This window comes from Myotis yumanensis, unplaced genomic scaffold (assembly GCF_028538775.1).
Source record: "Myotis yumanensis isolate MYYU_CA2020_CCGP unplaced genomic scaffold, mMyoYum1.0.hap1 SCAF_2, whole genome shotgun sequence".
NCBI lineage: Eukaryota > Metazoa > Chordata > Mammalia > Chiroptera > Vespertilionidae > Myotis > Myotis yumanensis.
In genome coordinates this window covers 69,823,480-69,848,479 of record NW_027223753.1, presented here as the reverse complement: position 1 = coordinate 69,848,479, position 25,000 = coordinate 69,823,480, and the positions used below count along the sequence as shown (strand labels likewise).

At 38.2% G+C, this 25,000-nt stretch overlaps 1 protein-coding gene across 1 annotated transcript in view; it reads left to right on the top strand.

Moving 5' to 3' along the window:
- The window catches only part of HFM1 (helicase for meiosis 1), a 96,740-nt gene that overhangs the window by 1,880 nt on the left and 69,860 nt on the right, over positions 1–25,000 (top strand). The window contains exons 2-10 of the mRNA XM_070403411.1: positions 2,532–2,644; positions 4,265–4,574; positions 9,599–9,864; positions 10,136–10,183; positions 18,592–18,662; positions 19,111–19,243; positions 20,127–20,278; positions 20,856–20,933; positions 21,152–21,310. Of these exons, the coding sequence (XP_070259512.1) occupies positions 2,532–2,644; positions 4,265–4,574; positions 9,599–9,864; positions 10,136–10,183; positions 18,592–18,662; positions 19,111–19,243; positions 20,127–20,278; positions 20,856–20,933; positions 21,152–21,310 (1,330 nt within the window). The remainder of the gene's footprint in view (positions 1–2,531; positions 2,645–4,264; positions 4,575–9,598; positions 9,865–10,135; positions 10,184–18,591; positions 18,663–19,110; positions 19,244–20,126; positions 20,279–20,855; positions 20,934–21,151; positions 21,311–25,000) is intronic.

Here is a 25,000-nt window from a genome sequence, read left to right as displayed (position 1 = left end):
CAGATGCTCTCCACAGGGGGAGCACCACTCAGCCAGAAGCTGGCTCATGGCTGGCCAGTGTAGCGGTAGTGGCAGGAGCCTCTCCCCACCTCTGCGGCAGCACTAAGGATGTCCCCTGAGGGCTCCCAGACTTCCAGAGGGATGTCTGACTGTCAGCTTAGGCCCGATCAGGGGCAGGGCCGGCCGGCCAACCTCCCGTGGTCCCTCCCCCCGGCTGGCCCCGCCGGGCTGGCCAGGCTGAGGGACCCCACCCAGGCACAAATTCATGCACTGGGCCTCTAGTTAACTGATAAGAGTGGCTCACGGTGCATAAACTATTTATACAAGTAATATCGTTTATGCTGAACATCTGCTTTTGTTTCTGGGAATCTGGAATGTGCCATAGAAAGGATGCCCACATGATTAGTCCCCAATAAAAACCCTGGGCATTGAGTCTCTAATGAATTTACCTCATTGGTATCATTTCACGTGTGCTATCACAACTCATAGCTGGGGGAATTAAGCACATCCTGTGTTACTCACTAGGAGAGCACCTTTGGAAACGTGTGCCTGGTTTCCCCAGAACTTCACCCCATAGTCATGAGTTCTTTGTATCTATGAGTCTGTTTCTATTTTTGTTTGTGTGTTTATTTTGTTCTTTAGATTACACATATAAGTGAAATCTTACGGTATTTGCCTTTATCTGTCTGACTTATTTTACTTAGCATAACACCCTGTAGGTCTATCCATGCTGTTGTAAAAGGTAAAATTTCATTCTTTTTTATGGCCAAGTAGTATTATGTTGTTTATATGTACCACAACTTTTTTATCCACTCGTCTATTGGTGGCCACTTACGTTGCTTACATATCTTGGCTATTTTAAATAATGCTGCAATGGGGTGCAGATATTCCCTTAAATTAGTGTTTCGGGTTTCTTTGAATATATACCTAGAAGTAGAATTGCTGGGTCATGACTCAGTTCCATTTTTAATTTTTTGAGGGCCCTCCACACTGTTTTCCTTATTAGTTGGATCAATCTGCATTTCCACACACAGTGCAAACTAGGGTTCCCAGAACAAACTAGGGCAGTGGTTGGCAAACTCATTAGTGAACAGAGCCAAATATCAACAGTACAACGATTGAAATTTCTTTTGAGAGCCAAATTTTTTTTAAAAATATATTTTATTGATTTTTTACAGAGAGGAAGGGAGAGGGATAGAGAATTAGAAACATCGATCAACTGCCTCCTGCACACTCCCTACTGGGTATGTGCCCGTAACCAAGGTACATGCCCTTGACCAGAATCGAACCTGGGACCCTTGAGTCTGCAGGCCGACGCTCTATCCATTGAACCAAACCGGTTAGGGCGTAAATTTTTTAAACTTAAACTATATAGGTAGGTACATTGTTATTAACTTAATTAGGGTACTCCTAAGGCTTAGGAAGAGCCACACTCAAGGGGCCAAAGAGCCGCATGTGGCTCTCGAGCCGCAGTTTGCCGACCACTGAACTAGGGTTCTCTTTTCTCCACATCCTCACCAACATTTGTTCGTTGATTTATTGATGCTGGCCATCTGACAAGTGTGAGGTGGTATCTTGTTTTGATTTGCAGCAAATGCTTTGGCCTTTGTCAGACAGTCTATCGACAATGTCAGATAATGTGTTGTAGATTTTTTATTTGGAAAATATATCCATAATACCTATGTGTTAGGTGCTGTAAGATGCAGAAAAGTAAAGACTGAGTCTCTCACTTCCAAGAGTTTGAAATCCTAAATGAAGAGATAAGAAACAAATAATAAAATCCTTGGGATTTGGCATAGGAAATACATGTGGTGCTATTCTCAACTTTATTGCCTGTCACCTAACACTTACCTTTTTGTTTTAATGAAGGACAAGTCAACTTTGGAAAGAAAACATTAAAGCATTATCTGTTAATAGGATCACAGCTGAAAGATAAGGAGATTGTTAGTTATCAGCGCTAACAGGGTGGCAATAATCTGGTCAATTGCTGTAGGTTTACAAAATGGTTATTACTTTCAACTGGCTTGGATTTTCTGTGTTTTTTGATGGTTCTGGACCAAGAATATTTGGGTTAGGACATTAATTTGTAATAATGCTTTAGGAATACTCTAGAATATCAGTAATTGTGTCATTTACACTGATGCCCCATGATTAGTTATGAGGTGTGTCAAAAGTAATTTGTCACTTGTAATAGTTAAGGTACTAAAGTTTCAGAATGATTTACTACTTTTTAAAAAATAGTGGAACATATTTAAGATTCCTGTCACAAGCATTTGAATTGAAGAAAAGGAGATGGAGATATAGCCATTATTCAGGTAGCATATCTCACATAGCAATGTCATTAATGTTATGACACATAAGGAAAAAAATATCGAGAACATTGCTATATAGGGATAAATCAAAGTTACTACAGACAGTTAATTTACTGGATGTATAAGAGTCTGTGATAGAGTAATGTTTATTGATAAATACATAGTTTCTGATGTTATGTTCTATTAACATGTATATTTACATTTTTGTATTTTATATAGCTATCCATGTAGTGGAAAATCATTGGATTGTTTTCTCCCACCTGCTCCATTGGTTTCAGAAATTCCAGATACTCAGGCATTGGAAGAAGAAATAGAAAGTCATAAACTGTTAGGTAAATTATCACATATCTGTTATAAAGCCAAACCCATGCAGCTCATGTCAATGTAAGAACAATTTAGTAACACTTTAATTCCTTTTATTTTTAGTGGAATAAAATGAAAGTTAGAGACTTCTCTTATTCAGATCAGTGTTCTTATTCAAATCTAAAAATCTAAAATAGTGGTTCTCAACCTTCCTATTGCCGCGACCCTTTAATACAGTTCCTCATGTTGTGACCCCCAACCATAAAATTATTTTCATTGCTACTTCATAACTGTAATTTTGCTACTGTTATGAATTGTAATATAAATATCTGATATGCAGGATGTATTTTCATTGTTACAAATTGAACATAATTAAAGCATAGTGATTAATCACAAAAACAATATGTAATTATATATGTGTTTTCCGATGGTCTTAGGTGACCCCTGTGAAAGGGATGTTCGACCCCAAAGGGGTCTCGACCCACAGGTTGAGAACCGCTGATCTAAAACATTTTCCTTCTCTATATATACTTATATTTACATATACATATCACATGCACACAATATACTATCACATATACGCATTCTATTGTTCTGTGAATTTTGTTTCCTCTTACCATCAAAACTATCATTGCTATTTAGTTTTCACCTTGCCCTTTACTAAAAGTAGGATCCTCTGGTTTAAGGAAACAGATTCATTGAGTGAAAACAACAAGAGGCAGATGATCATATGTAGTTTGATACTATCATTTTGTAAAGCTAAAAAACAAGCAAAGCACATTCAAACATTATATGTGATCTAATGTAATATTGTTGGCAAAATTTTCATTTTTAAATTGGGCGGTAGGTTCATGCATTTATATTTTATATATATTTATAAATGCAAACATATATGTACTATTGCATGTACCAAATAATATACAGACTATACAATATATATACCATAGTGCATATATATGTGGACATATATATTTGTGTGTGCGCGCGCGTGTGTGTATGTATATATGTGTGTGTGTGTGTGTATATATATATATATATATGTAAATTCAGACCCTACCAAAGCCTCAAAACTCCTCCCAAAGATGCTTGTAAAGTCTCTAAAGAAACCTACAATTTTGTAACCCTAATGAAAGTATTCCTTTATCTTAATTTTTAGAGGCAACATTATAAAGTTAAAAGCATTGTATCATGTATTTTATTACTGAATCATAGTAACATTTTATATGGTTGGTCATATATTTCTGTGTATAAATTGTTTATGTAAGTTTTAAATCTTTATAATTGTATAATTATATCATTTGTAGTAGATAAAATACTTAAATATTACAAATATGGTTATTTCTATGGGTCAGGGATTAAACCTATTTTATAATATTCTATAGATTTTGTATAAATTTCAAATTTAATTTAAAGAATTCTTAATTTCTGTGGGCCCTTCAGTGATCTGATATACCGTAAAGTGACAGTCACCTATATTTCAAAACCTCACATAATATTTCAGATTATCTTATTATTGTACTAATACTTCTTTTTGCTTTCATATTTACCTAGTAAACCCTTTTGAAAATTTTTATTAAATTTTTCATCATGCTTTTGAAATTTTATTTTCATGGAGAACATGTAATAATTAATACATTCCATTTTTGTAGGTGTGGAAAAGAGGCAAAAAATGTTAACATCAAATTTAAAGAAAACTAATGAAAACACAAATTATATTTCACCAATGCAAAAATTCCAATTTGCCTTTTTCTCTAATAAGTCTGAAGAAGATGATCTAAATTTAGGAGGTCCAGGCAACAATGGCTTATTGCATGTTTCTGGCAAGCTGACATATGGTTCTCAGAAATTCAGAAATCACATTGGCACTGACATAGCACCTGAGAAAAATATTCCAGATGATACAAAATTAGTTAATTTTGCAGAAGAAAAAGGAGAGAGCACATCAGCCTTCAGAAAAAGGTACTTAAATGAAATAAATAATATTCAGTGATAAAGTTGAATAGTTATGTATATGTCCAAAAGTATGAAATATGGTAGAATTTGAATGAGAAAAACATCAACAATAGAGTCTATTATGTACCACACACTCCATTGACTGTGGGATTCTAGTGCTAGGTTCTTGCCTTAGGAGAACTTACAACTTAATAGGGGAAAAGACTGATAGTAAATAACTAAATATATTAGTACGACAGTTATTTTTGCTGAAGTATATGGTTAAATTAGAGGTTCTCAAACTTTTTGTTGTTAGAACTCCCTTACACTTAAAAATTATTGAGGATTTTCAAAGAACTTTTGTTTATGTGGGTTATTTTTAATATTTAAGCATTAGTGTTTAACCATATTAGAAATAAAAACAAAAATTTGAAAAATATTTATTTACTAATACATTTAAAAATAATAAACATACTTGTTAAATTAAACAGTATATTTTCATTAAAAATAATTATTTTCTGAAACAAAAAATAATTCCGTGAAGAAGAGTGATATTGTTTTATGATTTTGCAAATGTTTTACATTTCTAACTCATAAAAGATACTTGGGTTCTCATATATGATTTTGAATTCAGTCTGTTGTAATATCACATGACTTGGAGCCCCTGGAAAACTCCATGTTAACTAGCAAGAATAAGAGAGAAAAAGGCAAATAATGCCTTAGTAGTATTATGAAAATAGTTTTGATTTTATGAACTCCTTGAAATAGTCTCCACCATCCTTTGAGAACTGCTGTTAGAGGATATAGAATGGGTCCTAATCTGCTCTGGACTGTCAGGGAAGGCTTTCCTGAAGAAATGATATTTAATTTTAACTTTAAGGAGGAATAGAATAAAACTAAGTGCAAATAAAGGAGAGTGTTCCACGCAGAAGGAATAGTATGTACAAAAGACCTAAGGTGGCATAGAGCTTGGCCTATTCTTAAAAAATTTCCTTAGTTTGCAGGGGTGGGAACATCTGGCCTGCAGGCCTTATAAGGTCCGGAAATCATTTGGTCTGGCCTGACCAAGGCATTAGGGGTGAGTTAATTAAATGTGTGACCAAATAGAGTAGGCTAGTTTTTAAGTTGATAATTTTGTATGGCCCTCGAATGATGTTTTAAATATCCAAAAGGCCCTTGGCAGGAAAGGTTCCCCACCCCTATTATAAAGAGAGAAATCTGAGAGGTTAGATACAGAGGGGCCAAGTCATTCAGAGTCTTATAGGCCAGGATAACATTTAATTCTTTTCCTTAAGGCAGTGTTTCTTAAACTGTGGCCTGTGGATCTGTTGCATCAGAATCACCTGGAGTGCTCATTAAAATTTGGATTTCTGGGTCTTAACTTGGACTTTCTGAATCACAGTCTATATGAACATGGGGATGACACCAACAAACCATTATTTTCAACTTGTTTTCTAAATGATTGTTACACACAGTAAAATTTGAGAACCATTGTTCAAGGTCCTGGGTTTTAAGCTGAGGAGTAAAATTAGATTTTTCTTTTTATTTAAAGTCCATTTTGGCCCCAGTATGATGAATTAGAAGGGAGCTGGAATACATTCAGAAGGGCCATTTAGAAGGTTATTTTATCAGTCTAGGTAAGAGAATGGTAACCTGACCTAGGATTGTGGTAGCAGGAACGAGAGAGTTGACAGTTATTTAGAAGATAGAATCCCATAGGACTTAAATACTTATTGGACATGAGACCGAACTTCTAGGTTTCTGGCTTGAGCCAGAATGATTAAGGATGGTAGTGCCCTTTTGTGATATAGAAAACTTATCAAGTAGGAACAGGTTTGGGGAAAGATGATGAGTGCAGATTTGGACATTTCATTTTAGGTACTTAAAAATTGTCCAGGTAGGATATGTGCATTTATGATTCAGAAGAGATCTAGTTGGGAGTTTTTGTTTTCTCTGTGACATAAGTGATGAGGTCATCTGTAGAGTTTGAGGGGGAAAAGTAGAGGTATTGAACAAGTATGAGAAAGATGGAAACATTATGGAGAATGGGAAAGCTCTAATTCGAATAATGGTAGCATTTTTGGACACTGTAAATGGCCCAGTTGAGATTGGTGTCTATGAATATTTTGGAACAGCTCTATTAAGATCTAATTAACTTGAAGTGTACAATTCATGGCTTTTAGAATATTCAGAGTTGTGCAACCATCACTACTATCTAATTTTAATACATTGTTTTTCCCTCAGGGGAAATCTATACTCATTAACAGTTACTCCCCATTCTTCTCCCTGACCCAGCCCCTGCAACCACTAATATATGTGTGTGTGGTTTATTTTCAAATATGTTTTTATTGATTTCAAAGAGAAAGAGAGAGGGAGAGAGAGATAGAAACATCAATGATGAGAGAGAATTATTGATTGGCTGCCTCCTGCATGCCCCCTTACTGGGGATCAAGCCAGCAACCCAAGCATATACGCTGGCCAGGAATCGAACCATGATCTCCTGGTTCATGGGTTGATGCTCAACCACTGAGCCAATATATGAGGGTTTCAATTTCTCCACATCTTTGCTAGCCCTTGTTATTGTATGTCTTTTTTATTATAGTGGGTGTGAAGAAGTAGTATCTCATTGTGCTTTTGATTTGTATTTCCCTAATGACTAATGATGTTGGGCATCTTTTTATGTGATGATTGGCTCTTGGTGTATCTTCTTGGGGCAATGTCTACTCAAATCCTTTGCCTGTTTTTTAATTGGGTTATTTGTCTTTTTATTTTTATATATTTATCTTTTTATCCTCACCTGAGGATATGTGTGTGTGTTTTATTGATTTGTAAAAAGAGAGGGAGGGAGAGAGAGAAAAACATCAATGTGAGAGAGAAACATCGATCTTTTGCCTTGTGTACATACCCTATCTGGGAATTGAACCTGCAACCTAGGTATGTGCCCTGATCAGAAATCGAACCCACAACCTTTTGGTGTATGGGATGATGCTCCAACCAACTGAGCCACCTGGCCAGGGTTATTTGTCTTTTTATTGTGTTTTCAGAGTTCTTTATATATTCTGGATAAAAGTCCCTTATCAACTATATGATTTGCAAATATTTTCTCCCATTGTGAATGTTGTTTTTCACTTTTTTGATGGTGTCCTTAGCAGTACAAAAGTTTTAATTTTGATGAAACCCAATTTTTGTTGTTGTTATTGCTTGGGCTTTTGGTGTCAATATCTAAGAAACCATTGCCTAATCTAGGGTTGGGAAGAATTACTCCTACTTTTCTTCTCAGCATTTTATCTCTTACATTGAGGTCTCTGATCCATTTTGAGTTAATTTTTTAAAAAGTATGGTGCAACGTAAGAGTCCAACTTCATTTTTTTTTTTTTGCATGTAGATGTCCAGTTGTTCCAGCACCATTTGTTGAAAACAAACAAACAAACAAACGCTAATTTTTCTCCTTTGAATGTAATGGCACCCTCATTGACAATCAATTGACTATGAATGTAAGGTATGGAGGTTTTCTGACACCAGCGAATTCTCTGATTTGAATGGATAACCAATAATTCAGTTTTTACACTAACTCCCAGAGTCAGTGTCAGATTGCACAGGTTAATGGCTTAGTTCCACAAGACTGCCCCACTACAGATCCCTGCCACAAATAGGGTGCCAGGTTACCCACAATTCTGCCTTGCAGACTACAAATTTGGGAGTTCCCATGACTGCACATTATGTTTGATAATTTGCTAGAATGATTCACAGAATTCAGGAAAACATTTTACTTACATTTATCAGTTCATTATAAAGGATCCAACTTAGGAACAGCCAAATGAAAGAGATGCAAAGTATGGAGAGGGAGGGCACACTCAGCCTCCATGCCCTTTCTAAGTGTGTTACCCTTTCAGTACCTAGATGTGTTCATCAATCCAGAAGCTCTCAGAACCCCCTGTTATTTAGGGGTGTTTCCAATCATGGTAGTTTCATTATTAAATCATTGGCCATTGGTGATCGAACTCAGTCTCCAGCCCCTTTCCCCTCCTTGAATGTCAGCAGTGGGGCTAAAAGTTTCAAACCTGTAATCAAGATTTTGTCTTTCTGGCATCATCCCCATCCTGAAACCATCTAGGGGCCCTAGAAGAGTCACTTCATTAGCATAAACTCAGATATGATTGAAAGGGCCTTCTTATAAATAATGAAAGATGCTTCTATCACTTCTACCACACAGGAAATTCCTCTGTGCCAGGAGCTAGAAAAAAAAGACCAAATTTATATTTCCTATTATACCACATAAAGGTTTATTTCTGAACTCTCAATTCTATACCATTGATTAATATTTCTGTACTTATGCCTGACATAAGGCTATATCTCATACTGGCATATCCCACATGTTTTAATTGCTGTAGCTTTGTAGTAAGGTTTTAAATCAGTAAGTGGTGAGTCCTCCAACTTTATTCCTTTTTTCAAGATTGTTTTTGGCTATTCTTGGTTCTTTGCATTTTCATATGAATTTTAGGATAAATTTCTGCAAAGAAGCCAGCTGGGATTTTGATAGGTATTGTATTGAATCTGAAGATCAACTTGAGGAGTATTGCTATCTTAATAACAGTAAGTCTTCCAATCTATCAACATGGGATATCTTTCCATTTGTTTAAGTTTTTAAAATTTTTTCAATGATGTTTTATGGACAAGTCTTATACTTATTTTGTTAAATTTATTCCCAAGTATTTATTGTTTTTTATGCTTTTATAAATTTGGATTCCATAGTATTCTACTAGTCACACAGCTAGTCCTGATTTGAAATAGAAAACTACAGAAAGATGTGAATACCAGGAGATAAGGATCATTGGGGCGATCTCGGAGACTGGCTACCACAAATAGATTTATCTGAGTTTTAGGAAAGTGAAAATACATAATTCAGAGGTAAACTTAACAAATTATGTTTTAGGAGAATGATTAATTTTTGTGTTTGAATAAACCATAATTTACAGGTATTTTTAAAGGAACCAATTTTATGATAGTTTTTCACATGCACACATGTTTTTCCTTTTTTTGTTTTTTTGCAGATTATTTAAAATATCTGACAATATACATGGGAGTGCTTATTCTAGTGACAGTGGAAACTTGGATTCTCATGTTGGCTCAGGGAAAATTGCCCAAACAGAAATGAACAAAGGGAAATCCTGGAAATGTAGCAATAGTAAGCAGAAACCTCAATATTCAGATGTTAACATGTTTATAGCAAGGGATGCTTTTTCTGCTTCTGAAATCAGAGAAGTCATAATCAAAGCACCATCTTTTTCAGTTGCATCCCAGCCTCATGAAGCTCAAGGTAATTCCTTGCTTTTTCACTTGGTTTATAAAAGTACAAACTAGTCTGTATTTCTTAGCATTGGGAAGAGTACAAAAATACAGTAAATTTGAATAGAGTAACACTCTTTGTGCAGTTGCTGCATTTTCTAATTATATTGCATTATATTCTAAACTGTGATATAGTATTTTTAGCTGTGCTGTCAATAAAAGGTTATGCACATTTTATTGAAACAGTTTTTATGAGAAAGGTTAAAAAATATCTATATACACATGTAGGATTTTCTTTTTAGGGGTAACAGGAAATGATTTAGATTCCTTGAAGGCTGTCACAGAAATTCGTATCCTTTAAATTATTTTAGTACGGTAGCTTTTATTTGAAATCATAATTTTTAAACACTGTGTTTCATTGTGTCTCTGTTTATTTTGGTTGACAAAGAAAAAGAGGGAAAGTGAATATTTTGGGTCATGTAAGAGACCCAGTTGCGTGATAGTGCTATTCAAAGTGTGGTCTGCAGTCTGGTGCCAATTTGTAAACTGCTTGTTACCAGTCTGGGACAAGATAAGTATAGAAATGAGTTTGTATTATTGGATGAACTCTGAGCATATTTACTTACAAATTGATACAATTTCTTATATTTTGGGAAGGAAAACATATTGGGATCAATATGGGAAGGAGAAAAATGAATGAGAATGGGGCATACAGTGGATTGGGCACATTTTTACAAATCTAGCATTTTTTGAAAGAACCTAATTAATGGTTTACACTTATAATCTGGTTTACATATTTAGAGTGCATATGTATGTTCTGGAGATAACATCTATTTCTTTTTGCTTCTTTGATACCCTGTGTTATGTCTATAAGAGTTTACTTATTCTATTTTATTATAATTTATTAGCTGTTTTTATGACTACTTCCCTATGATCTATGGACTCTATAAAGGCAAGGACCTTATTTATCTTCCTATCTCCAAATGTATACATACTTTGAGTAAATGTATACATACTTCAAATAAATATAAAGGCAGTGTTTATTAAAATACATTTCATTTTCAAAATTGAGTTATCAGCTCTTCAAGTATGTATACATTTTTGGGGAGGCGGGGGGGACACCCTATACTTGAAAGGCCGATTAAGTAACAAAGATGTTCTTGCAAAAGTGTATCCACGAGCAAGGATGGGTGAGGGTAAAAGTGTGGAATGTGTTTGGAAAGAACAAGCATTCCAGTTTGGCTGAAATGAAAGTTATGATTAAGTCAGTAGTAGGAAATAATGTTGGATAAGTATCTTAGGATCAGAAAATTTACTGCCATGAATACCAACGTCAAAAGTTTTTGTTTTTATTTTTAATAAACTTATTAAGCAATGAGGAGAAACCATGCAGAATTTTTGAGCAAGTTAAGCTATATGTCATCAAAATTGTGCTTTAGGAGTACAGAATTAGTGACTCAAAAGCTGGGGAAAGGCACTTAAAATCCACAAAAAGTTATGATCTAATTGTCAAAACAGAAAGTAAATTCCAGATATTGGGCGGTTGAGCCAGAGAAATCTAGAGGAGAGTGATTCTAATCCTGGATACTCTGAACATTGAGATAATTCTGAACTGTGGTTAGAAAATACTTGCCTGGCCCTACCCAGTTTTGCTCAGTGGTTAGAGCATAGGCCCATGGACTGATGGTTCTCAGTTTGATTCCGGTCAAGAGCATACCTTGGTTATAGGCTCCATCCCTACTCTGTCAGGGCGCATACGGGAGGCAACCAATCCATATGTCTCTCTCACAGTGATGTTTCTCTCTCTCTGTCTCTCCCTGTCCCTTCCATTCTCTAAAAATCAGTAGAAAAAAATATCCTCTGGTGAGGATTAACCAAAATTAAAAAATAAAATACTTGCCTAATCCCTTGTGAAAAGTTTCGTCCAGTGCAGATAACTGAACTGTGTTAGAATGGAGGAGGGAACAATAAGAGGGTTACATATGATGATGTAATAACTGCAGACATAGCCAGCTTTTAGTGCTTCTGTTCAGCGTGTGGTCTCATTTCTGCTGTGCTTCCTTCTCTAAGGTGATCTAAATAGGGTGGAAACATAGGAAAACAGGTTAGCAGTAAACACTTGAAGTTAGTTTTATTGTCTGTATGATGGAAAATTCTTCCTATCCCTTACTGGAACTTGCCATAATATGACAATAACTTTTGGAGAATTTTAGAGATTTTTTTTGGGGGGGAGAACTAATTTAATATTAATAGTCAGTGTTAAAATTTTGACATTTAATTGTTTTGTTGCCCTTATTTTTTCTAATAAATATAGTATTCTCTTTCTTCTTTTTTTTTTCATGTTATATTAGTACTAGAGGCCTGGTGCACGAAATTCATGCAGGGGGTGTCCCTCAGCCCAACCTGCACCCTCTCCAATCTGGGAGCCCTCAGGGGATGTCCTACTGATGTCTTAGGCCTGTTCCCCGTGGTTCTCTGCTGTCTGCGGGGCCCGCTTGGCTGCTCCTGGGTCGCCGCAGGCAATGGCCAAGCGGGCCCTGCTGTGCACTGTCTGCGGGGCCCGCTTGGCCGCTCCTGGGTCACCATGGCGATGGCCAAGCAGGCCTTGCTCTCAGCGGCCGCCCCTGGGACTGGAGGACTCCAGCAGGGCTGAGAGGACTGGGTGCCGCCATCTTTGTGTTGGAGTGATGGTTAATTTGCATATCACTCTTTTATTAGATAGTATAGCTGAAGTGATTCTATTGTTTAGGTCTCTGTTGATTAAGACTACTAGCTACTATTGTGTCCATTGTATTGTTCATAAAGTTCTTTTGCTGTCAAGCTCACTGAGTTGCTACATGTTATTGTTTCCAAGCATATCTACACTAATAAAAGAGAAACATGGTAATTAGCATACGACCGCTACCCTTCCCATTGGCTAATCAGCATATCCTTATGCAAATTAACTGTCAGCCAAGATGGCGGCCGGCAGCCAGGCAGCTGGAAGCGAACATGAGGCTTGCTTGCTCCAGTGACTGCAGACTCCAACATTCCCCGCCTGACTTGCCGGCCTCTGAGCTGCAACTCTAAGAAACTTTGTAACAAATATAGAAGCTAAACAAAACCCCAGAAACCAGCTTTCAGCCAGCCGGGATCTCAGAGCTGGAGTTATACATTGTTTCGATTATAGAACGCAATCAGCAGGGAAGCCTCAGAGCTAGAGCCAGAGCTAAAGCTGGCCCAGAATAAAAAAGAAAAAAAGAAAAAAAGGAGCGGTTGGGAGCTTCAGTAAAACCGCCAGCCTGAAAGCAGCCCTCAGCCCCTCACCCAGACTGGCCAGGCACCCCAGTGGGGACCCCCACCCTGAAGGGTGTGTGACCAGCTGCAAACAGCCATCATCCCCTCATCCAGGCTGGCCAGGCACCCCAGTGGGGACCCCCACCCTGATCCAGGACACCCTTCAGGGCAAACCAGCCGGCCCCCAGGCCTCTATCCTATATAGTAAAAGGGTAATATGCCTCCCAGCACCGGGATCAGCGGAGCCGCGAGGCCTCCTGGCACCGGATCAGCATGACAGGGGGCAGCGCCCAAACCCCCTGATCGCCCTGCAGCTCTGTGTGTGACAGGGTGCGGCGCCCCAAACCCCCCCCACACACAGGCCCTGCTCTGTGTGTGACAGGGTAGAGCCATAACCTCCCCATCGGCCCTGCCCTGAGTGTGACAGTGGCGGCGCCCCAACCCCCTGATCGGCCCTGCTGTGTGGGTGATAGAGGGCGGCGCCCCAACCCCCTGATCCGCCCTGCTCTGTGTGTGACAGGGGGCGGTGCCCTAACTCCCCTATCAGCCCTATTCTGTGCGTGACAGGGAGGAGCTCCCCAACCCCCTGATGGGCCCTGCTCTGTGCATGACAGGGGGCAGCGCCCCAACCCCCTGATTGGCCCTGCTCTGTGCATCACAGGGGGTGGCGCCGCAACCTCCCCATCGACCCTGCCTTGAGTGTGACAGGGGGCGGTGCCCCAACCCCCCAATCGGCCCTACCCTGACCGTGACTGAGGGTGGCATCACACCCTCCCAATCCGCCCTGCTCTGTGCATGACAGGGGGCGGCGCCCCAACTCCCCAATCGGCCCTGCTCTAAGCCCGACCAGGGGCTGCACCTAGGGATTGGGCCTGCCCTCTGCCACCCAGGAGCAGGCCTAAGCCAGCAGGTCGTTATCTCCTGAGGGGTCCCAGACTGCGAGAGGGCACAGGCCGGGCTGAGGGACCCCCCCCCCCCCGAGTGCACAAATTTTTGTGCACCGGACCTCTAGTCTATATATATATAAAGCCTAAGAGATAATATGACCTAATGACTGGAATGACCAGAACGACCGCTTGACCAGTCGCTATGACACGCATTGACCAAATACTATAGGCGCACCAGTCTATAGTATTTAAATTACAGTTGAATCCAGCTGGTGTGGCTCAATGGTTGAGTGTGGACCCATGAACCAGGAGGTCACAGTTCAATTCCCAGTCAGGGCACACGCCCAGGTTGTAGGGTCAATCCCCAGTTGGGGAGAGGGGAGAGGGCATGCAGGAGGCAGCCAATTGATGATTCTTTCTCATCATTAATGTTTCTATCTCTAGCTCTCCCTTCTCTCTGAAATCAATAACAAAAACATACTTTAAAAAATAAAGTTGAATACTGAATACTATTGATGATAATTTTAGAGTTTGGGAATACAACTTATGTTCTGCTTCTTTTCCAATATTTTACTGTATTTGAATCCTCAGAACAATAGAAGTTTGGTCAGATTGTTGTTGCCACAGTAATCTTGTCATTTTCAGTTCTGCAGACATTTTCCTACATGTAATAACATATAATGGCAGTGACACTGCTGAGAGTTTGTTGAATGAAAGGAAAAATTTGATACCAAGTGTTGATAATGATGATAAACAATGTTAGTAGCTGAGTTTTCCCATGAATAGAAAACTGATTCTATATCTACTTGGAATTAGAGATTCATTTTTGTGAACGTGGAACTACCTAATGAGAGAAAAACCAGCATGATGGCCCACATGTGGGCTTGTTACAAATAAATATTTTATAAGAAGAGACATCTTTTGAGGAAAAATGAGATTCCTTCAAAAGCTGATGGATTAACAAATTCAAAATTACATTTTGTTTTGGCACAAATATTCTGACACTCTGCAAAACTGAAAGTAAAATGAAAATTTGTAAATTATTTGCTTGACCTAATAAATGCAAATCGATATTAATTGGCTGCTTAGTATGTGCCAGGCACTGTTCAGGTATTTGGGATATGTCAGTTAAGAAAACAGACAATGAATCATTGTCCTTAAGGACTTAACTTTCTTTGGAGAGAGGATAGATTTGAACAATTGTAAGTGTATAAATAAGTCATATAGTATTTTAGAAGGTGATGAGTAATAGGGAGAAAGGAAAAAGTGGAGCAGAGTAAAGATGATTAACTTGGGAATGTGGGGATCAGGGATTCAGGATTATAATTATACTAGAAGCCCAGTGCACAGATTCGTGCACCAGTGGAGTCCCTCAGCCTGGCCTGTGGGGATTGGTTGAAACTGGCAGTCATACATCCCCCAAGGGATGTAGTAGTACCCAAAGTGGCAGGTGGCCAGGGAGGAGCCCCAGCCTGGGCCAGGTGCGCCACTCCCGCTCATCCCAGCCTCCCTGCTCCAGCCTCTGCCACTGCTTGGTAGGCTCTCTGCCACTCTGCTGCGGTCTTCATGTGCCCGTCCTAGGGTGATACCAGCACACCCATGACCAAGAAGCAGCTGCAGACTCGTGCCCAGTCAGTCCCAATGCCAGTCCCCATCCTGGTCCCAGTCTGGATGGGGGAGGGTCCCGCAGGGGGAGTGTCCGAGGGAGAGGCTCATACTGCCACAGCTGCACTTGCCAGCCATGAGCCTGGTGTCTGGTGCCGTTGGTCAGCTGAGCGGCGCTCCCACTGTGGGAGCGCACTGACCACCAGGGGGCAGCTCCTGCATTGAGCATCTTCCCCCTGGTGGTCAATGTGTGTCATAGCTACTGGTCGACCAGTTGAGCAGTCGACCAGTCGACCATCACTTAGGCTTTTATATATATATATATATATAGACTAGGGGCCCAGTGCATGAAATTCATGCACTCAGGGGGGTCCCTCAGCCAGGCCTGCACCCTCTCGCAGTCTGGGAGCCCTAGGGGGATGTCCAACTGATGGCCAGCAGTCAGACATCCTTAGCACTGCTGCGGAGGCAGGAGAGACTCCTGCCACCACCGCTGCACTCACCAGCCATGAGCCCGACTTCTGGCTGAGCGGTGCTCCCCTTGTGGGATCAGGTCAAAACCATCTCTCCGACATTCCCCGAGGGGTCCCGGATTGTGAGAGGGTGCAGACCAGGCCGAGGGACCGCACCGGTGCACGATAAGGGCCCAGGAGGGAATCTGAAGAACTTAGCATAAATCTAATTAGTTCTGAATATGATAAGTTCATTGAAGGAATGAAGACATGAATGTAAAGAATATGATATCATTTAAAAATTATTGCCTTTATGCTGTAACAAAACAATATATGTAAATGATATTATATAAAAATAATTGATTTAAGTAACATGAATCAAAGGAAATTTTATGTATTTAGATAAGTAAATGATAGCATCTACTAGAATAACAAAATTAAATTTTTTATCTGTTCATTTATACACATTTTATTTTCTAAGATAGGTAAATATCAATTATTTTTGGAACATTTTTTTATTTTTATGCTTATGAAAAATTTTCACTTTTAAACTTTTCTTCTTTGCATTTTTTATTCCTGGGCTTATTAGATCTTTTAGTTCAAAAGGTATAAAAGTATAAGAGATATAAGAACAAATAAGTGATCTCATGTATGGATTTATATTATTTAAACTAGAAGCCCAGTGCACAAAATTCATACACTTGGGGGGAGGTGGTCCCTCAGTCTGGCCTGTGCTCTCTCGAAGTCTGGGAGCCCTCGGGGGATGTCTGACTGACGGCTTAGGTCCTCTCCCCTCTGGGAGAGCAGGCCTAAGCCATCAGTCAGACATCCTTAGCGCTGCTATGGAGGTTGGAGAGGCTCCCGCTCACCAGCTGTGAACCCGGCTTCTGGCTGAGCAGTGTTCCCCCTGTGGGAGTGCACTGACTAGCAGGGGGCAGCTCCTGCATTGAGCATCTGCCCCCTGGTGGTCAGTGCATGTCATAGTGACTGGCCATTCTACTGTTGGGCCAAAACTAGCTCTCTGACATCCCCAGAGGGGTCTCGGATTGCGAGAGGGCACAGACCAGGCCGAGGGACCCCACTGGTGCACGATCAGGGCCAGGGAGGGATGCAGGAGGTTAGCCAGCCGGGAAGGGGCCATGGGAGGGCTCTAGAGTGTGTCCGCCTGTCTCGCTCAGTCCTGATCAGCTGGACCCCAGCAGCAAACTAACCTATCAGTCAGAGCATCTGCTCCCTGGGGGTCAGTGCACGTCATAGCAACTGGTCGACCGGTCAACTGTCTGCCCTCTGATGGTCAGTGCACATCATAGCAAGTAGTTGAGAGGTCTTAGCATATCATTAGCATATTACACTTTGATTGGTTGAACTGCAGACCGGTCAACTGGACACTTAGCATATTAGGCTTTTATTATAGAGGATAGATATAGTAATTAGGGTAGGTCTTTCTGAGAAGGTGAGATGTAAGCAATAGAAGGAAGTGAAAGAGCCAAGGAAATTTGAAAGAAAGAACAGTCTGGACAATAGTCTGGCTAATGTTTTTGAAGACCAGAAAAGAATTCAATATACGTAGAGGAGATTAGTCAAGTAGGACAGGAGGTCAGAAACACAAAAGTGGAGGTGAGGAGGCAAGATTATGTAGGGCTTTGTAGCCATACAGTTTGAAAGAAGGGGGAATTTGAGCAGAGAAGTAATATGCTCTTATTTAACTTTTAACAGGAACACATCACAATCCAGCAGTTTTTGTATGTCTTCATAAAAACATAATTGCTTAAATAACAATGTATTTGTGTTATGATTAGACGCTAGAACCTCAGGCAGCAGCTGAGAAAGTATGCAGTTATATTCCTTCCAGGGAGAAACTGAAGATGAGCTTGTCCCTTCTGTATTGAGCTTGGATGTGTACCTGTGTGTGTTTGAGTGTGTGGGGGAGGGGACAGTGTTCCTGTGCCCATTTAAAAAGTACTTATTTGCTATGGTCCTGTGGAACTGGTGAATGCAGGCTCTATTGGCTGACAGCGATGGGTGTTTCAGGGCCTGTCCTTCAGGTGGGAATCTTAAAAATTGATCACTAGATGTATGTTTTAAACCCCTTGCTCTTCAGGGAAAAGGTGGGAGTTGGGGGTTCTTTCCCACTTGTATGGTGCTGTGCTAGGGGTAGGATTTGTGGTGAGAGTTGTCTCAGCCTTTCCTTTCTATTTCAATTCATGTTTTCTCATTTGTCCAATGTATAGGAATCACTCAACTTGAAGTTTCAGGATCTCTCTCAGAGGGAAATGTTCTGTGTGTAGGTGCAATCATACTTATTGCTTATAGGTGTGTATTTGGTGAATCTGTGGGAGGGGGAAATTCAGGAGCATACTTTGTTGCCATCTTGGTCCCTTCCTCTATATATGTTAATTCCTTTCTTATGATGTCAAAATAGCAAGTATTAATGGCTCATCATTAAATATTGTCAGTCAATATTAACTCAACTTAATTTTTAAATGAAAAGTAACCAATTTTTAAAACTCCCAAATATTTCCTTAATGTTATTCTAAGCGGCAAAATTTAGAAGTATTTTCAAAGAATTCCCATACTTCAACTATATACAGTCCAAAGCCTTTGATGATGTAAGTATTTTATTATAATTATTTACTTATCTGCTTGTTCTTACTAGATTATTTGCCCTCTAAGGGCAGGGACTAGATCACATTCATCTTTATGACTCCAGTGCTACATTCAGTGACATTAAAGGAGCTCAAAAAATGTTTGTTAAATGAATGCATGTGATTTTTATAGGAGGGTTGGTTTGTATTTATTAGATTTATGAAACTTTCTCTGGAAGCTAAAGAAATTATTTTCTTCTAGGTCTGGCCTATTGCTTTGACAAATAAAACAAAATGGTAAATTTTTAATAGTTATTTTATGAGGGTGGTAACAATTTTAATAAATTTAAAGATGAAAATATTTGAGCTATTATTATTCCTTAGAGTCTTCCTATGGCATAGTTTCTAATAGATTGAGAATGGGAGTGAAAGATTCTATATATCCCATGATTGATCAAATTTTATATTTTAGCTTCTTTACACAGATAGGAATTTTGTGATTTGTGCTCCAACTGGTTCTGGGAAAACTGTAGTGTTTGAACTTGCAATAACAAGATTGTTAATGGAAGTACCATTGCCATGGTCAAACATTAAAATTGTTTACAGTAAGTATTTATAATTTTAAGAGTAATAATTGTAATAATGAAAAACCAGTGAGGATAAAGTAAGAAATAAATTCAGATTCAACCCATAGGCCTTAGTATTTGGTTTTCCATACTTTTTCATAAAAACATACCACATTTTCTGTCATCTGTTACATTAAATCCAAAATACATTTTCTCAGTTATACATAAAAAGTAACATTTGAATTGAGAATTTGGCCTTACACGTTTATTTTTTAAATATTTATATATCTTTTATTTCAAAGGGGAAGAGAGAGGGAGAGAGAGATAGAAACATCAATGATGAGAGAGAATCATTGATCGGCTGCCTCTTGTGCACCCCCTACTAAGGATCTAGCCTGCAACCCCGGCATGTGCCCAGACCAAGAATCGAAGTGTGACCTCCTGGTTCATGGGTCGATGACGCTCAACCACTAAGCCACTGCAGCCAGGCTACATGTTTATTTTTAAAAAGACAGGCAAGATGAAGAAATAAAATTAAACATTTTGTAATTCTAGAAACTTCTACATGAACTCTTCTTTCTTAAGTATATATATATATTGTAAATTTTTCATCAAAGTAATTTATGCACATGGATAAAAAAATCAATTATTACAAAAGGGATTTATAATGAAAAACAATAATCTCTTGTCCTACCTCTCTTTACTCTTAGTTACAATTTCTTAAGCAGTCACCACTTTTTCTATTTTCAGTTTCGTTTGGTGATTACGTTTATAACTCTAAATGATATGCTTCTATTGTTAACTTTTAATTTATATGTATTAGATAGTGCCTAGATATGTTATTTTTATCATAAATTTATTAACCAACATTTTTTGTGAAAATTTTAATGACATTCAAAATAAATACCTTATATTGTTATAGTGGCACCAATAAAAGCACTGTGTAGTCAGCGTTTTGATGACTGGAAAGAAAAGTTTGGACCAATAGGATTGAATTGTAAAGAACTCACTGGTGATACACTAATGGATGACCTATTTGAGATTCAGCATGCCCATATTATTATGACAACTCCAGTAGGTGTTATTTATACTTTATTATTTCCTTGGTTTATTAGAAAATATCTATTTCTCTTCATCAAGAAAAACGTTAAAAGAAAAATACAAAGTAGAAGGACAAATATATTTGCATTATAAGAACAAACAAACAAAAGATAATAGTATTCTGGGTATATAAGGGATATTTACAAATTAATAAGCAGAAGACAACCAACCAAATAGGAAAAATAGACAAAAGATATGAATAGGCAATTTGTTATTGTAGATAATTTGTAAACATACTTATTGCTTATATTCTTCTATTCAAGTATTATGTGATGCAGAGGGAGGATCTTGCTAGAGCTTAAAAGAGTAATTAGACTATAATTTTGAGTATTTTTGGTTAAACTTAAAAATAAATGGGGTCCATTTATTAAATACTTGTATAACTGTCAAAATCCTTACAAATTTTAAAAATATTTTTCAGGATATTTATAAGATGTTAACTAAAACATTGCCAATTATTTGTCACATGTCAGTTTAAAAATTTTATTGATATATCTTAATAACATTCATTATAATTCCTTGCATTAAACCACTTGCATCTTTTCTCTAGGAGAAATGGGATAGCATGACTAGAAAATGGAGAGACAACTCTTTGGTTCAACTGGTTCGACTGTTTCTCATTGATGAGGTAGTGAACACATTATTCATTTTCAGAGATAAACATAAAAAGATGACTAGAATAAATAGATAGAAGCAAGATATTTCAACCAAACTATATGTTTGTTTTATGCCTTCAATTGGAAAATGCTTATTTTCTTAAAGAAGAGTGTTAATATTCTTTCACATTTTAATTGATTAGATTTCTATTTTTGTTGCTAATGATTTTTTCCTTGATTTCTTTCTTAGGTACATGTTGTAAAAGATGAAATTCGTGGGCCAACTCTTGAAGTTGTAGTCAGCAGAATGAAAACTGTGCAGTCTTTATCTCATACTTTAGAAAATACCAGCACTATTATTCCAATGAGATTTGTAGCTGTGTCTGCAACAATTCCAAATGCTGAGGATGTGAGTTAGAATTTTAGTTTATAATATTTTTCATAACTAGTGAAATATTAAACATTTTAATCTTAGAAAAAAGTGAGGGTTTTTTTGTTTGTTAAGCACCTAACCAATTAAATAGGAAAGTATGTTGTAGAAAGTAATGATTAGGTTTCATAGGGAAGGCAGTATTAAGGCCATAAAATTTGGATGATTCTTTTTAATACAACATTTTTGGTACAAGTCTGTTGTTTACTAGTATCTAAAAGTCTTAGTTTTATGAGTTTCAAAAACATGTAATAGCTTGGCTAATAATATGGTTGTTGTAACCAGTTGAATCCAGTTTTATAACAAAGTATGGTGGGGAATAAAAATAATTGGTTAGATCAGTGGTCAGCAAACTGCGACTCGTGAGCCACATGCGGCTCTTTGGCCCCTTGAGTATGGCTCTTCCACAAAATACCACGTGCGGGCGCGAACGTACAGTGCAATTGAAACTTTGTGGCCCATGCGCAGAAGTTGGTATTTTGTGGAAGAGCCACGCTCAAGGGGCCAAAGAGCCGCAGTTTGCCGACCACTGGGTTAGATGATTACCATCCACCTCCCCCAATTCTGTGCCTAGCATTGTGGTAAGATAAGCACTAATGATAGATGCAAAAGTGAAAACATATAGACCCTGTCCTTGAGGATAATCTTATGGTTACTGGGGTATACAGACATGAAAATAAATAATTATATGCATTTTATACTTTCTATAATGTATATGTGGCCTATTTTTTCTTGATTTTTTTGCAAACATGAAAAATGGTACAGTCTCACTGCTTTCTCACTCCTGTTTACTTTTTAGCTCACTATAATGTGACTTTTTCCTCTTGCTACTTCTTAGAAATTGTTTCCACAAATAGCTGTTACAGTGCCTAATCCAATGTAAAATTTTAGCTTTAACTTGACACAATTAATCATTTTTGTTCTTAAAATGACAGCTTATTTTGTTCATATTCAAGAGAACGTGAATAAAATACGCTGTTCATATAGAGAAAATTATAAAGTATATATAAACAACAAAAATCCAGTGTTTGTCTTTCCAGATGTATAGATGGAATCATAATATACATATGCTTTTTGATTTACATGTCACATACAAATATTTCCATGTCATTAGTTTTCTTTAATACAATTTTTGCAGTTTTATTATAATTTATCTAATGTTTTAATGTTGGAAGATTGTTTTCACGTTTTGCTATCATAAAAAGTGCTGAAATTAATGTATCTTTAAAAACATCATAAGTAAAATAACTAAGTCCAAGGGTATATAAAACTGTAAGGACACAGTGCTTTCAATAAATGTTATACTCATTTACACTTCTACCTTCAGCCATTTCTCTGTATTCTAACACTGGACAGTATAATAATGAAATTATTATTACTTTTGAATAGTTGTCAAATTTCTTTTTTTTTTTTAATTACATCTTTATTGTTCAGATTATTACATTAGTTACTCTTTTTTCCCACCATAACTCCCCTCCACCCAGTTCCAACCCCACCCTCTGCCCTCACTCCCCACCCACTGTCCTCATCCATAGGTGCACGATTGTTGTCTAATCTCTTCACTCACCCCCACACCCCTTTCTCCCCCCCCCCCCCCAAGAATAGTCAGTCCATTCCCTTTCTATGTCCCTGATTCTATTACAATCACCAGTTCATCAGATTATTTATTCACTTGATTTTTAGATTCACTTGTTGATAGATGTGTATTTCTTGTTCATAATTCGTATCTTTACCTTTTTCTTCTTCTTCCTCTTCTTACAGGATACCTTTCAGCATTTCATATAATACTGGTTTGGTGGTGATGAACTCCTTTAGCTTTTTCTTATCTGTGAAGCTCTTTATCTGGCCTTCACTTCTGAATGATAGCTTTGCTGGATAAAGTAGTCTTGGTTGTAGGTTCTTGGTATTCATCACTTTGAATATTTCTTGCCATTCCCTTCTGGCCTGCAAAGTTTCTGTTGAGAAATCAGCTGACAGTCGTATGGGTACTCCCTTGTAGGTAACTGATTTTCTTTCTCTTGCTGCTTTTAGGATTCTCTCTTTGTCTTTTGCTCTTGGCATTTTAATGATGATGTGTCTTGGTGTGGTCCTCTTTGGATTCCTTTTGTTTGGGGTTCTCTGCGCTTCCTGGACTTGGAAGTCTATTCCTTTCACCAGGTAGGGGAAGTTTTCTGTCATTATTTCTTCAAATAGGTTTTCAATATCTTGCTCTCTCTCATCTTCTGGCACCCCTATGATTCGGATGTTGGTACGCTTGAAGCTGTCCCAGAGGCTCCTTACACTATCTTCATATTTTCGGATTCTTTTTTCATTTTGCTTTTCCGGTTGGGTGTTTTTTGCTTCTTCATATTTCAAATCTTTGACTTGATCCTTGCGACCCTCTGGTCTGCTGTTGGGAGTCTGTATAATATTCTTTATTTCAGTCAGTGTATGCTTAATTTCTAGTTGGTCCTTTATCACAACATCGAGGGTCTCATTAGATTTCTTGAGGATCTCACTACGTTTATCGGCGGTCTTACCAGTCTTTTCGAGGGCTTCTAAACAGTTCTTTAAAGACCTTAAAAGTGTGGTTTTGAACTCTATATCCAACAGTTTGCTTTCCTCCAATTCTGTCCTTTGTGTCCTGTTTCTTTGTCTCGGCATTTTTTTATGCTTCGCTGTGTCGATAGAGGGCCTTTCTGTGCTAAGTGTCCCAATTACCTAAGGTAGACACTCTTGGTGCACCCCCTTGTGGGCTTTGTGCACAGTCTTGTTGTGGTTAAGCCTTGATTGTTGTAGTTATCACTGTGAGGAATTGACCTCCAGGTCAATTGGCTGTGAGAATCAGCTATGTCTGCGGTGGGAGAACTTCTGTGCTGGAGACACCCCTCTGGGGCTAGACTTGCTTCGATGGGGCTTTGGTGCTCACTGAGTCTGCCTCCTGAGTGTGTCTTTTATGGTTCCACGGAGCTTAACACTTGGATTGCGGGAAACGAGTTAAGTCGGCTCGCGTGAATTGCGCGTACTCCGCGGGAGCCGTCTTAACTCGGTTCATAGATTTGCGGTGGAGTGCGGGAAACGTGTAAACTCGGGCCGATTGTAACTGCGTATTACCAAATATTTGTTTGTTTGCCGTTCACAAAGATACCTACCTGCGTATGCGAACCGTTTCATACCCATTGGGGTAATAGGTATCATAAAAATCCCTTGTAAGTAGAGAACACTTTATGGCGCTGGTCGAGTACAATACCGTTAGGGTACCAATGTATTGTTTTCTCATTTTATAACCGATATCCCTGGATATCTCACCATGCAAAGAGAATAGTTATTGAGAAATACTTCTTGTGTCCGGACGTCTTTAGTTTTGAGTTTTGTGAATATTATTACGTGTTTAAATATTTAAATATATTGTGATAAAGACATTCATATAGAATTTTTTAACCAAATAAAATAAAATCGTTCCGCAAAGTGTTCGCATAATAATTATTTTTTTATATCAGATATCTATCGGAGTACCGCTATTTTCAGTTAGTATTATTTTTATTTGCTTTAACCTAGAATGTCGCAGCATTCAGACTATAGTGATGATGAGTTTTGTGCAGACAAGTTGTCCAATTATTCTTGTGATAGCGATCTTGAAAATGCGAGTACAAGTGATGAAGATTCTAGTGATGATGAAGTAATGGTGCG